Here is a 13,956-nt window from a genome sequence, read left to right as displayed (position 1 = left end):
CATTATCACCGTCAGACTTAAAATCCCACATAATTTAAGTAAGACTTTATGATGTTATCTATCTAGACTTACTCCATAAACTTAACCAGTGCAAAAAAACATTTTTTTTTTGTCTATTAATGTTGATTTAAAATAGTAACACACAGATTCTTGTTGCTTTTTTGAAATTCTCATTGCTTTTAATCAGCAGCTGATATTAAATATTATATAAAACAGCACACCATCTTGTCAAACACTGAATATTACATCTTAAAATCATGACAACAGAAAGGTCTGTATTAATGTTCTCAATAAGACATGATTAAGAACTGTTAAAGGTATACTGTGCAGGATTTTATTAAAAAGCAATGTATAGACAAAATGAATCCCTCTTGATCATCACTTGTTACCAGCTAGAAGGCTGTGGCGGTGTATTTATCGCTGCTTTATTATTTAATTCTTTCATTATTTTGCTGTGGTGGAGATGTTTTTCTGGGCACTGTGTGAAGCTCCAAAACAATAAGAGCGCAGGTGAGGATGGGATCACAGCTGTCACCTCCACTTGTAGATTCTAAGGGAGCGGATGGGGATGAAAAGCAGCACAGAGTTGGCCTCTTTTCCGTTGGACAGGTGGGTGCCTGCATTCAGTGTAGGTAGCTAAAGTGTCAACTTTTGCATTATTCAAAATGTAACATTTCAACAATAGTAGCTTGCAGTGTACATACTGCAGTGAAGAAAGGATGGGTTAAGTTCTCATGTGTTTATAACCAGTAACAGACAGTTCCTCCACAGTATACCTTCAAAGACATAAAAACAAACACACACAGATATCAGAAATACTGTTAAAGTTTGTGATCCAGTAAATCAAGCAACATGTTCCACATCAATGCTCCCTTACCTCCGCATGCCAAGCTTATGCAGTTAGCTTTGTCAAAACAAAAGCACTCACAATACTGTTGCCTCTCTGTGATTTCAGCCCAGAAATAACAGGTCCTGTATTCCAGAGATTCAAAACAAACTATATCACTTCCCTATCCCGGCAAAATTACAGCTCAAAGCCACCTGTAAAATTTACTAAATTAATTAAAGTCATTTCCTGCGTGGTGCAAAGTGCACAATACTTTTAATAGTTATACTGCTTGGCATTAGAGAACAAACTGATATCAGTTCTGAAGACATTTTTTAAGAGAAATTGAAATTAGCTACGAGAAGGATTCAGTTTCCTTCACAGATCGCTCAAGTATCCACTGCAGCACAGAGGAGGAATTTCCGAGGCAATTCATAGTCATGACCAAAGACTATATATGAAGATGCATGATGTGACTGCTCCCTCAAAGTAAAGCCAAAACCTCCCTTGCCCCCTGGTGGCTGGCTGCAGTACAAGTCATAAACTTGTTTGTTCAAGTGTTCCTTTTTTTCTGATAAATGTGTTTTTAATTTGTCATTTGATGCTATGAAAAGGGTGTTTGTTGTCATGACTTCCAGCTGTGTGTGCCAATCAGTGTGCTTCCCTTCAGTAGCGCTGCTTGTGATTGGTTGAATGGGGTTATGGGCGGGAAACTCGATACAGCGGAGATCGCTACTGCGCAGACTCTGGCTCCAAATGACCTCATCAGCCAGCTCGTTCTTATTCCGCACTGGTGAAATATTGCTGCTTTGACAGTACTTTCGGCATAAGATTGCAAAATTCGAAGCATCCGAATGAAGTGCAAGGGGCAGTGGATGGGTTCAACAAACCCCGAACTTTCATGCGAGTCCACTGTTTGCTTTCCGTTTAAAATGATGTTTCTTTTTTCGTCTACGAGAGCATGTGCGTTTGTTGACGTCCCGGCGTCGGTTGCCATGTGCTGTTGTTGCCTAACCATTACCGTATGCAGCATAATCCCACCATGTGCTTGTGTTGACATCATGGTAGCGGCGTCTAGACAGCAGATCGTAATATGCAGACTGCAAAGCGGCAACATGAGACGTGCTGGGATGAAAACATGTTGCAGCAGCACAAGATGGCAGTAGCTGTAACTAGGATATTTTGGCCAAATTTTTGCACAGTGCTGGAAAGTGGAAATGTGTTGTCCATCTATATATACAGTCCACGGTCATGACTGGTAAAGGCACAGTTGAAGTTACTGGGAGATATTACTTGAATACACACACACATATGTACACAAAAAGTTGATATAATGCTCAAATGGTGTATGTACTTAAACAAGTTAATGTTTAATGAGATGCTGGTTGGTTGCTGGAAGCAGGAGACATGTTAAGGACCCACAGCTCACTGTTGCCCTGGGAACCTGGCTCATCTGGCCCTGCATCATCCAACAAACCTTACTGAATCTAAAATGAACACTTTTCCTCAAAAGCAGTGACACAGCGTGACCGCAGCCTGCTGTTACACCCGGGACACACTGCATGCATGAGCAGCACATGAGGATTACCACAGTTAACTGCTGCGGCTCCCATGCTTTTGGTGTTCACACAGGCAGCGTTGTTGCTGCGGCGCTGCTGCAGAGCTACATGCTGCTGTGAGTACTGCATTTCCACAAGTCCCATTAAATCACCATTTTCACTCTATTTTTGCAGAAAAACTGTGCATGTCATCTGGAAAAAAAGATGAGACCCTGAATCTCTAGATATGCTGCAGCTGAGCAGCGCTGCTCATGCCAACAGTGTGGCCGCTCTAACCTGTTAACATGGGTGCCAATTGTTCTTTTTTTTAAAAAAAAAAAAAAAAGCTTTGACGATGCAGAAGCTCTGTTCTCGCAGGCAGTGTGGCGCGGGCATTATCATCAAATAAGTTTGTCAGTCTGCAGGATGTCTGACAGCTCCTGGAGACAAAAAAAGCTGAGTTATGCTGAGTCAGGCAGTAGCTTGGCACAGTGATGTCTGGGCACCAGACCTCCTCCTTTACTGCTGTGGTGCATCTTGGGAGGTGGAGTCCTGAGTAGCTTGTACAGGTCCTGTGGTGGAGTCCTGATCCAGCAGCTGCTGCGGTGGACGCAGGAACACCACCATCACTGTGATGTTATCACTAGAACCCGCTGCCTTAGCTTCACCTACCAACTGTTGAGCCACTCTCAGTCCAACAGCTTCCTCAGACTGTTCCAGAGGAGCGTCTTCCCCGCCCTCTGGGTCACCAGACTGCCGAAGGGCATCCAGGACCATTTGTGGGACCTCTGAAGGTTTGACTGCATCAAAGAAGCCGTCACAGGCCAGCAGCACGTAGTCCTCGTCCCCACACAGCTGGGTTGTGGAGCAGTCCGCGTCTCCAGACACGTAGGGCTTCTGGTCAAAGTCACCTGGAAGAGGGAGGTGGACTTGTGGTTAGCAGCTTCAGCTAAATGCTGCATGACCTCCTCAGACTGACTCAGACCCAGACCTGAAGGCTCATAAAGAAGGATTTAACCGATTTAAAGAGGGTCCTCACATAAAAATAGACCGTCTCTGCAGTAGAATGATGCATTTATTTTTCAAATTGATGCAACATGACCAGAGAAAAATGCAGAAAAGTGCTGTGACATTCAGTTCTGCCCGAGGTGTAAAACCTACAAATACGAGAATGCATTGCACCGTACTAGACCAAGAAATGCTCCTGCTGGTAGGTGATGAAATGCGACCTTATCTGTTTGCCACAATGGCAACTGGCTGGTAACAAACGGGGAGGGATATCTAGGCAATAGTTATATGAAGGTAGCGTCCCAGCTTTCATCTACACATTAGTGTAGTTTTACTAAATATCCACAAGAGGGAGCCAGGAGTTTGCAGAGAAAATGTGAGAAGTAAATAACAGTCCAATATCCCATTTTTGGCTGGCTTGGTATTTCAATTTGATGTCCATATCTTTAGAAAAATTAATTTAAGTTATTTTAATGTTGACTTATTTGTCATTACAGGAAATTTAAGTGCAACTGTTAGGGGGATTTCAGGTTTATTCCTCGAAAACATACATATCTACAAACATCTATTTCATAAATCAGTTTCAGTCTATTTTATTTATTACAAAGAAATGTTAAGAAGATTTATTATTTAATTTGCTTTAAACACATTTCATAATAACTTGTAGTTACAATATGATGACAAATACTTATAAAAACAACGTTACAACAATGGAAAACAACAAGCTCGCCATCCCGGAGAGAATTTAGTTGGAAGACTGTTATGCATTATTTCTGTACCTGCCCAGAAAAAAAATCTTCTTCAAATCAGACAGACTGTTGATGCTACAGAGACAAAGAGGCAAATCACCCCCATTTCTTTTGGAAGTGTGTTTCTGTGGTTCCTTTTTGGACTAAGAAATGGCTAAAAAAAGAAATACCCAGTGCTGACGAATGGATTGATGTAATATTCTGTATTTATGCAATGGAAAAGATGAAATACAATTTGAACCCAGAAGGATACCTTTTTTGAAAACTGGACAGATTTATAGTGTATGTTTCACTTATCAGACCTGACTTTGTGTGAACAGATATCAGAAACACACTGTAGTGTAAACTAGTAGCCACTGATTGTCTATGTGTGTATGTTTTGAGCCAATGCCCTTATCTACACAACTTTTTTTTTGTTTCCCTCTACTTATTTTCTACCCTTATTTTATTGTATTGTTTTTATTTATTTAATTACCCCCCAACACCTATTTATTTGTTCATACTACTTTTTTGATATTTTTATATTTTTTCTTTATCTTTTTTTCCCTTTGTACCTCCTATGATAGAAAGGAATAGAAGAGAATTACAATAAAAAGAAAAAACATGTAAGCCTGTTTCACATGTAAGGCTTTTGAATCTGTAGCTGAGGTTATTATAGGCAAATGTATAAGAGCTCACTTTATTAAGCCCAGAATAAAAATAAGGATGCCACAAAGATGCATTTTTCTCTGCTGCTGGTTGTGATGGACTTACCTATAGCTCTGGACACAGCATAAGTGCCGTTAACGCGCCAGCAACCCATGAAGGTGATACAGCCTCCAAGATCCTCAATTCTCTGTTTCTCATCCTGGACAGTCAAGGAAAAGAAAAAAAAAGAGACCGCCATCACCATCTGACCACCTTCTAAATTTTTAATTTCTCTGATTGGGTTAGGGTAACTGATGGATGTTTTTCTCATTTCTCAGTCTAATTCAGCAACATGTTTTTGGAAAACCCCTACATTTCAGCTGGGGTTGTTATGCAAGCAGAGACAGCCTGGGAGGACATAAAATTAATTTTCCCTTCCTCTCCAGCATAATTTGGGGTGTTACTGAGCTGAAACCATGTGATACAATAACGGTTTCAAATACAGCATGTTGGAAAAAAAACATTTGCTTGTATTCCTGTGAATTGACTGTGTGCACATTCACCTCTCTGTCTGGTTTATGGGGGTCCATGAGAGTAACAGCTTGTCCCTTTCTGACCAAAATAGCTTGAGAGTCTCCGAGCCAGGCCACAGTCAGCTCCTGTCCCTGGATCAGCACCGTCACGCCTGTAGTGCCACTGCGCAGACGCTAACAACACACACACACACACACACACACACACACACACACAAGCAGAAAACACTCAGATCCCAGAAGCCATAATTACAACCCCAGTGGTCGCAGTTCTAAATGGCAACAAATAGCAGCAGCCGGCCTATCAGAGCTGATTTTGAAGCTTTGTGGGTTGGGTGTGATTCAAGTTTTTGATGCCACATGTCTTAAAATGTGAGAGTTGTGTTTAAATGAACCTAAACTCAAAATGAGAACTGCAGATGCTGAAGCCAGACACAACAATAAACAGTAAGATGGAAAATGTCTCAAACATGGAATAACATAAAGTTCAATCTGAAAGCATTTGTAAAATCAAGTTTGTAATGTAATTTTAAAACTCAGTACCTCTCGCTTGGCTTTGCTCTTGAAACTATCATCAGTGTGCTTGAAGGCATTTTTAAAGGCTGTGGCTGCGTCACTCAGCAGCATCTCCTGTTTACTCAGAGCAACATGGAGGTGAGCGGCAGCGTAGGTGGCAGCGTCCACCCCTCCATGGCCGTCAAACACGGCGTAGTAGGCACGATCCACTCCGTCCTGGAACATGGTACAGAGAGAGAGAGAAAGATGCCAAAAAAAGCATTTCATCTTGTTAATTTGAAGGTGTTTTGACAGGAACACCAGCATAAAGCAGTGAGCAGCAGTGCTGTTACAGTGAACGTCTCGTACCTGGATTCCAAAGAGCTGGTTGAACTCAGCCAGCACCACGTGTTTGTCCTCCATCTTCCTCCTCGTGTTCTTGATGGCATGAATGGAGCAGCGGAGGAACCGGGAGGGGGAGGGACGGAGCTTGGGGAGGTTCTGATGCCACGCCAGTGCCACCTCTATCAGCTTGTTGAGAAAGAGACGTTGGACCGGCTCTGACTGAAGCACTGACGGGAAGATACAATCGTCAAGAAATCAATGAAAACCTTTTAGTTATTACTACTTTTTGCTATTGATATAGTGCAATATTACATTTCACCTGATGCTCTGTATCATGTATATTGTTATCAATGTATTGATGGATGTTCACATTAAATGTGGCCAAAGTTTGTAATAATGAGGTACACATATGTAGAAGTAAACCCTGTGAGCACACTTCAGGCTTCAGACCATTCTGTTTCCAGCAGTTTTTTCTACTTTGTCACAAGCTGATTTCAGCTTGTGACAAATTTCTTTATTTGGGCAACTGCTCAAGGCACAATACTGCAAGTGTTTATAATTTGCAGTCCTCACTGCTACATGTAGCTACATGCTAACGTAGATCTAATTTCAGATCATATTCCTGCGAAAAGATGTCCAGTTGTGATCATAAGTTTTTATTGGTGATTTTTCACAAGACAAAGTGATGTTACACACAGTCGACTACAAGTAACCTGATGTAGCTACATGCTAATGCCCGGGAAACATGTTATCTTGGTTACCAATGTTGTTATTTCTCACGGATTTCAGATCATATTCCTGCTGGAACATGTTCCAATATACTACCCAAGTATCAAAATAAGACCCAAGTTTTCAACCAGAAATCAGTCAGTTTTCAGGTAGTTATTGCAGCAAAATGTTAGGTTTTGTTTTGTCTCACGTTGTTTGTTTACAAGAACAAAAATTAAGTGATTCACTGTGGTTTTGGGTTTTATAAAACCAGTGACAGCATAACAGTCCACCACACGCACACACACATACACACAAAAACAATCCTGATTATCTCACTGCCAACAACAAATAGAGGTGATGGTACTCTGCCAGGGAGAAAGCATGTTTTGGCAAATCATTTTTGCTCATCAAAAGTCATCAATAGTGTGCGCACGTTGTTTCACAGAATGTGCCGTTCTCCCAATTTGGATGAATTAGAGACCAACCCACTTTTTCCCACAGGGTTAGTTTGATGCCATTAAATACACAGTGTGCAATATGGAGAGAATGACTGACTCTATATCAAAATAAATATACTTTTTATTTACCACAAGTAAAACAGACAGATAATTTCCTCCTATAGCAGAGCTAAAAGAGAGTGAATATTGGGCTTCTTTTGATCTGGTGACTCAAAATAAATGATGAAGCCTCGCTGTGTCTGTTTGATGTGTAAATAGGTGACTGTTTTGTAACTGGTTCGACATCAACTTACGAGGGTGATAATATGACAGCGTTGTGTTGGCAACTTGCAAGAGGGGAACAATAAAGCTCCCATTTTTATCAATAAGGGCAGTCTAAATATCAGAGACAGATCTCAGTATAACGCAGTATAACTTAACTGCACCACAGACTACAGCCTCCAAACTGAGCATTAAGTAAAACACTCACAGACTACATGCTGCTCCTCTTCCTGGCTGTCCTCAGCTTCCTGGGAGCTGTGGAAAGGTGACAGGTCGTTCTGCAGCAGTTGGGAAAGCGCTGCCTGGCACAGGAGAGCACTGAGGCCTGCAGGAGCACCCCTGAACCAACAAAGACAAGGACCAAGGTTTCTTTAAGGTACATTTGTTGTGCAGAGAGGAAATTCAGCAATCCCAAACAAGACATCATAACAACACTGATTTAAAAGACATTAAAAGAAATACATAAAAAGGGAATAGGAATAAGCAAAAATACACAAGCATAATTACTGTCTCTCATCAGTCCCAAAAGTTAAAACCGAAACGCACAGTGAGGCATCTTTTTATTACTATGGTCCACATATGTGGAACAGCCTGCGGGGGCTTATAAGTGCTATATAAATAAAGTCTGATTGATTCATTGATTCATTGATCAGACTTTGCAAGTGTGTCACACCATCCACCTCAGTACAGAAATACAGAAGCAAGCACAAACGGGTCAAATTTGGACCACGATATGTGCTCATTTACTGAGTGCAGCTTTTAAATAAACGGTGAGATTAACTGTGTCATCTGTCACTAGCTCCTTCTGCAGGATTACACTTCTGTAAGAGACTGGGCTCAGGAAACAGGAAGTGGGCAGAACAATGGGGTTTGTACAGACAGGATGTGAAGTCTTCCTGACAGGGCATACCTCTGAGAGAGCACAGCACACAGCAGCCCATGACTCAGAGACAGAGGCCTCACTCAGTTTTTAATTAGTATGTTTTAGATCAGTTGAGCTGGAAGGTTTGCTCATATCTGGCTTTAAAAGAAAATAACTGAAAGGGGAGACTTCCTCAAACCATTTGCACTGTGCAGTTAATAAGAGCAAAAAGGGTGAGACATATTCACATGACTTTCCAGCATGTGTGTCTGACCAAACTCCAGGACTAATAAAATATCCGCCTATACTGGTTTGTAATAGTTTCCCTCCCTGCAGTTAACAAAAATTTGGACTAATTCAATAGCCAAACCTTTGTGGATCACAACATATCAGGTATGGAATGAATCTGCAGATGCTGCAGTTGAAAGTTAGTCCAAACTTTTTTATGGACGTCATTTTTTGAGCAATGATGACGACCAAATGTAGCACGCAACAGACGCTAAGGCTTTTTTTTTTTTTTTTTTTAGGCAACCCGATTTCCAGAAAAATTACAGCCCTTACCAGCTGGTTAAGAGGAGTGAGAATTCAGCCATTAAAGACAGTATCAAACAGTCCTTAGGTTTTTAAACATTTGTGAATCACTGCAACAACTACAAATCCTTGATTATACAGTTTTAAATATGCACACATACAGAAGACCAAACTGCTCAGATTTCAAAGGGTTAAGTTGCAGTTTTAAAGAAATAGGTCGTCTTTAACGTGATCTTTTGAAGTTAAAATTGTGTTTCCACCATGTAAATCTCTAAATATGGTTTCAGTCGTATGGGAAGGGTTAGGGGAAATTTTGACATGTGACTCACTTTGACCACAAATTTTGCTGACAAAAAACAAAATGATAAGATTTACAATGCCAATTTTATGACATTACTACTCAATAAACAGACTTGTTCAGAAGATTTAGTTTGTTTGGTGGAGCAGTTTGTGAGATTGACAGATACACACTCTCACACACATGACCAAACACACGATCCCCTCCCAGCCGACGCCTGGCAGAGATAAGCGTCAGAGTCTCAATTTAATGCTGTCACATCATGTTAAGTGTCCTGCAAGTTTATCAGAGTAAGATATTAAAGATATTAAGATATTAAATCACTGTTTGCCTCAAAAGGGAAAAAAACAAACAAACTAGGCACTCCCTCGCTATATTTTCAGGTTTCAATTCTTCTCGTCTCTTTCACCACTTCCTGTAAACAAACAGGAATAAATGAGACTCTTTGACTAATAATCCTGTCCTGTCTGAGTTAAGTCAAATTTACCTCTTAAACTCTTAAACGTGAACTTTTATTGGAGATCCCAAACTTTCCAAAGCTGGAATATTTGGATGTCCACATAGATGTTGTTGAAATGATTACAAAACCTAAAATTTATTGTGAAAAATCGATGGTTTCAGAGGTTAAATTTATCAAAACATATAATTATTTTACAGTTGATTTTACAACAAACCAATTTTGTTAATATAAAATTTTGGGACTAAATAACTTGTTAAGAAGGACAGTTTGGATGTAAATGGGTAGCCTTTGTATCTTTGGGTTTTTACAAAATTGTAAACAAGATGTTTTGTACCAGAAAATGAATATCCAATAGAATTTTCAATTATTTTCAATGGATTTGAGCAACACATAGCCCAAACATAGGAGCCAGTGATTGGTCCAGCAGAGTTTAAGAGGTTAATACACATTTGACACACCATAAATCGTTAAAACAGATTAGTGACAGTAAGGGAGGATGATATGAGGGGGGAGTTCTCTTGTTGTGTCTGCTGCAGCTCTCTTGTTTGGAACGCTCTGGTCTCACTTTTATACAGGGTGTCAGCAACTAATTTTCTGTCCACCGCTGCAGTCTGAAGTCAGACAGCAGAGCCAGCCGTGCTGAGCGAATGAGCCGGGCAAGAGCAGAGCTGTCAGGAATCTGAGGAATGCAGCCACACATGCACAAGATGGGCGGATAGTGAAAATAGCAACGAGTAGGGCCGGGCCATCAGATATATTCTAATATAATTTTATGTAACACAGAGCAGGTGAGCTTATCATCATGTTGAGCTATTCTTTGTGCATTTCAGTAATGTATTTATTAACCCTTTGAAACCTGAGCAAATTGGTTTGATATTGTTCAAAAACATGGTGAGAAGGCAACGAGCAACATAAAAAGTCATAAAAAGGTTACAAGAAAATTACCTGAAAATATGCAAACAAAAATATAAAATGCAATAAAAGTAATAAACAAAAAACTAAAAAGTGCTGAAAATAGAAAAATATATATGAATTTATTTTATGTGTTTTATTATATCTTTTCTGTGACATTTTAAAGTTTAAATCATTGTTATTCCACATACAGTTTTTAAGATGGATTAAGATAATCCCTTATTAGTCCCACAACAGGGAAATTTGCAATACTACAGCAGCAAAGCAAGGTTTGTGAAAGATAAATAAAGCAAAAAGTACAATATAAATAGTATGAACAAGACTTAAAACTCAGTTGAAAAAATTTACAAATTTACACCAATTGCACATGGAAATGGACATTAAATGAATAATGATGTAACATAATTTTCTTGCTGCATTTTACTAATTTCTTGCAATTTGTGGGCCATTTCTTGCAAAGTTCTTGAAAGGCGTCTGGACATGGATCAAGAAATCTCATGTCAATATAGGTTTCAAAGGGTTAAAGTTAACATATATATCACACATTATGGTAAAAATGAACTGACGTGCATGTAAAAACACTGATTTGTTTCATACTTTTTAACTAATTTCACTTTACACGACATGTTATGAAGCTGTGTGAGCCATAATGAGAAGAGCACCATGAAGGTAATTCATGATGTGATATAACATAATGTGTAACAATTATTCTTTACAATTAAGTAAGATTGACACAAGTGATATTCCATAATTATTGCAATGACCTAAATCGGTAGGAATAAGAACATTTAGAGTATGGTACATTCAAACTCTTTAATATTCAACCAAATATTTAAAAAAAAAAAAAAAAAAACATCTTGTGTTCCCTTTCCTCCCGGTCGGTCGTACCTGGCAGCGAGCAGCCTCAGGCCCAGCTCCAGGCTCTCTCCATGCAGCTCCTCCACTGACACTTTGCGGCTCAGAGGGCTGACAGGCAGTGGACTGCCTTCCAAAAGAGCAGCCGGGAACTCCTCCACAAACCTCCCAAGGAAGCACCTGTCTTCCCCCTCCATCCCGCTGACTCTGGCTGCAGTAAGCTGTCAGACGAACAGGGGGTCAGCTCTCACAGGTCACAGCTGAAGACTGAAAGGACAGAGAAAGCAGGGTTCAGATTTCACTCTGGGCACTGTGTGGTATAAACATCACAGATGAAACTTTTAATTCCTAGCTGGTACCACCTCTGTCCCAGACAACATCGGACATAGGTTAGGGGTCACAAAGACGTTGGACTTTTACATCTGACTGACATTAAAATTTGGTTGGAATGCAAATATGGTTGACAATATTTCAAATTTCAATGTTGACAATGTTTTTTTTTGCAAATGCTGGGTTTTGTTCTCCATACCTTACAACCAGATGTTGTTATTCTATGTCAAGATGACGCTGGCCTTATATGTTTGGTAGACTTTGGATTTTCATGACTTATCAACACAATTTAAAACCAACAAAATATCAACGTCAAATGTCGCCATAATTCTATAACAAATTGACGTTGGCATCAGACATTGTTCTGACATATAAATTTGGTTACCTGATGTCGCAACCTAAATTTAGTCAAATATCAATGTCTGACAATGTCCAGGTGTCAGCTGAGGAAGAAGCATTCACTATATGATCACAATTATTATATTGTTTTAACCTGTCATAGCAGCACACTTGGAAACGTAAGTCTACATCTACCGATGTAACTTATGCTATCTAAACTTTTGACTTTACGTCAAATGTTCTGTCAAACTAATGAGTCCCAATTTATTTTTTTTATTTTGTTGACTGACTAGCATGTTTAAATTTATGATTCTGTCTATGTTTGTTTGTTTGTTTTCTTTTCTCAGCAGATATGGACTTCCATACATTTAAATGACACAATAGCTGACGGGTATCCATCATCTTTTAAACTTTAGGTAGTTACATTATTTTAAGACAATACTGGTTAATGTTGGGCAGCAGGTTAACATATGAAGAGTTAATAAGGTGGAAACAAAATTTCTTGAAAATAAAAAGAACAACATATGAAGGGTCCTGCAAACTATTGAGCCACACTGGTATTTTTTAACCTGTCATAGCAGCACATTAATACATTTAACTAAAAGCCTATCAACCTGATTAGCATAATTATTTTTTTTAACTTGTAGGTCAAATAGTTTATATATTTTAAGCTTTTGAGACTAAGTCAAAATGTATGTGTATTTTTATTTTTTTAAGTCTATCTCATAAATTTGATCGACTAGCATATTAATTTTTATCATTTTTTCTATTCTCGGCAGAAATTGGCTTCCACACCTTTAAGTAACACAATAGCCAGCGAGCATCTATATCATCCTTCAAACTAGAAGCGGTTACCTTACGCGAAGATAGCATTATGTTATGTTGGGCGGCAGGTCTACGTGTGAAGAGTTAATACTGCGGAAAAGAAATTTCTTGTGAAAGAAATGTACAGAACGAAGTAGGAGTTGTTCTGCAAACTATTGTGCCACAACATTTCCACACCACAGGGAGAGGCTTGTCACAGAGCTGTCGAGGCTGCGGGCACAACGTTAGCTAGCTTACAAATGCTAACAGCTGCAACCTACGCTAACGTTACTCTACTTAAAAGTTTGGCGTCATTTTGAACTTTACGTTCACAAAACACGTAAAAAAAAAACCCGCATGAATTTATGTGTTGTAAGTTCCGTTATCTTTCTGGCTGCAGTGTTTTCACTGGTATGCATGCAGTCGGTTATATAAAATTATGCAGGACCTGTTAACAATGGTTCTCTTGCCTACGAGCCCAGGGCAGCTTCTTCGCCTTACCTTGAGTTAACTGAAAACAGCAACAGTCCCACAGTATAGTGGGCCTGCAGACAGACCGACAGCAGAAAGACACACGCCCTATGGCGAGACAAAGAGAGAAGATTCATTGATAAAGCACACACATACACACCTGCGCTGGAAGAGCTGATGGCTAAAAGACTGCTGGTAATTGCACAATCACAGCGTACACTATCAATAATGTTATGAGATCTGCGGTGTGGGTCAGCACGCCATTGGACACCACCTTCCTGTACGCTGCACACGTCCCTCCTCCTTCCACTGTAGATTTAAAGGGACACGCCAAGATAAAATAGGCCCCTGAAACATTAAATAAAAATGATGATAATGCCATACACAGATGTTTGGAAACCAAAAAAGGCCTTTGAACTGGCTTAAGCTCTTTTAATCAGTGATTAAAGCCATAGTTGGTACCTTTAAAAAAAAAAATTGCTTTTTTCCCTCACGTTTTTAAAGAAATCAAACTAATTTTCTCAAGTTTCAATGCTTGTGAGA

General features: G+C 39.6%; 1 protein-coding gene across 2 annotated transcripts; it reads right to left on the bottom strand.

Annotated features, from left to right (window-relative positions):
* Positions 1–1,950: 1,950 nt before the first annotated feature.
* On the bottom strand, positions 1,951–13,651 carry ppm1f (protein phosphatase, Mg2+/Mn2+ dependent, 1F). Of its 2 annotated transcripts, none has more exons than XM_042488253.1 (8): positions 13,574–13,651; positions 11,503–11,736; positions 7,760–7,890; positions 6,146–6,348; positions 5,825–6,013; positions 5,312–5,455; positions 4,875–4,968; positions 1,951–3,275 (listed from the first exon to the last, which is right to left on the bottom strand). In XM_042488253.1, exons 2-8 carry the CDS (start codon positions 11,664–11,666, stop codon positions 2,884–2,886), a joined length of 1,317 nt encoding a protein of 438 aa, XP_042344187.1. In that variant the 5' UTR covers positions 11,667–11,736; positions 13,574–13,651; the 3' UTR covers positions 1,951–2,883. The 2 variants fall into 2 exon arrangements, with proteins under 2 accessions (XP_042344187.1, XP_042344186.1); XM_042488252.1 differs by lacking the exon at positions 13,574–13,651 and adding an exon at positions 13,444–13,531.
* Positions 13,652–13,956: the final 305 nt, after the last annotated feature.

This window comes from Plectropomus leopardus, chromosome 6, assembly GCF_008729295.1.
Source record: "Plectropomus leopardus isolate mb chromosome 6, YSFRI_Pleo_2.0, whole genome shotgun sequence".
Lineage (NCBI taxonomy): Eukaryota > Metazoa > Chordata > Actinopteri > Perciformes > Serranidae > Plectropomus > Plectropomus leopardus.
This window is presented reverse-complemented; position numbering and strand designations above follow the sequence as displayed.

What these genes read in the sequence shown, in the direction of transcription:
- ppm1f (XM_042488253.1), bottom strand. Translation starts at nt 11,666, where the DNA reads ATGGAGGGGGAAGACAGGTGCTTCCTTGGGAGGTTTGTGGAGGAGTTC. An exon ending in ACCAGCTCTTTGGAATCCAG is followed by an intron (nt 6,014 to 6,145) that starts GTACGAGACGTT and finishes ACCATGTTCCAG; the next exon opens with GACGGAGTGGATCGTGCCTA. An exon ending in AGAGCAAAGCCAAGCGAGAG is followed by an intron (nt 5,456 to 5,824) that starts GTACTGAGTTTT and finishes GTGTGTTGTTAG; the next exon opens with CGTCTGCGCAGTGGCACTAC.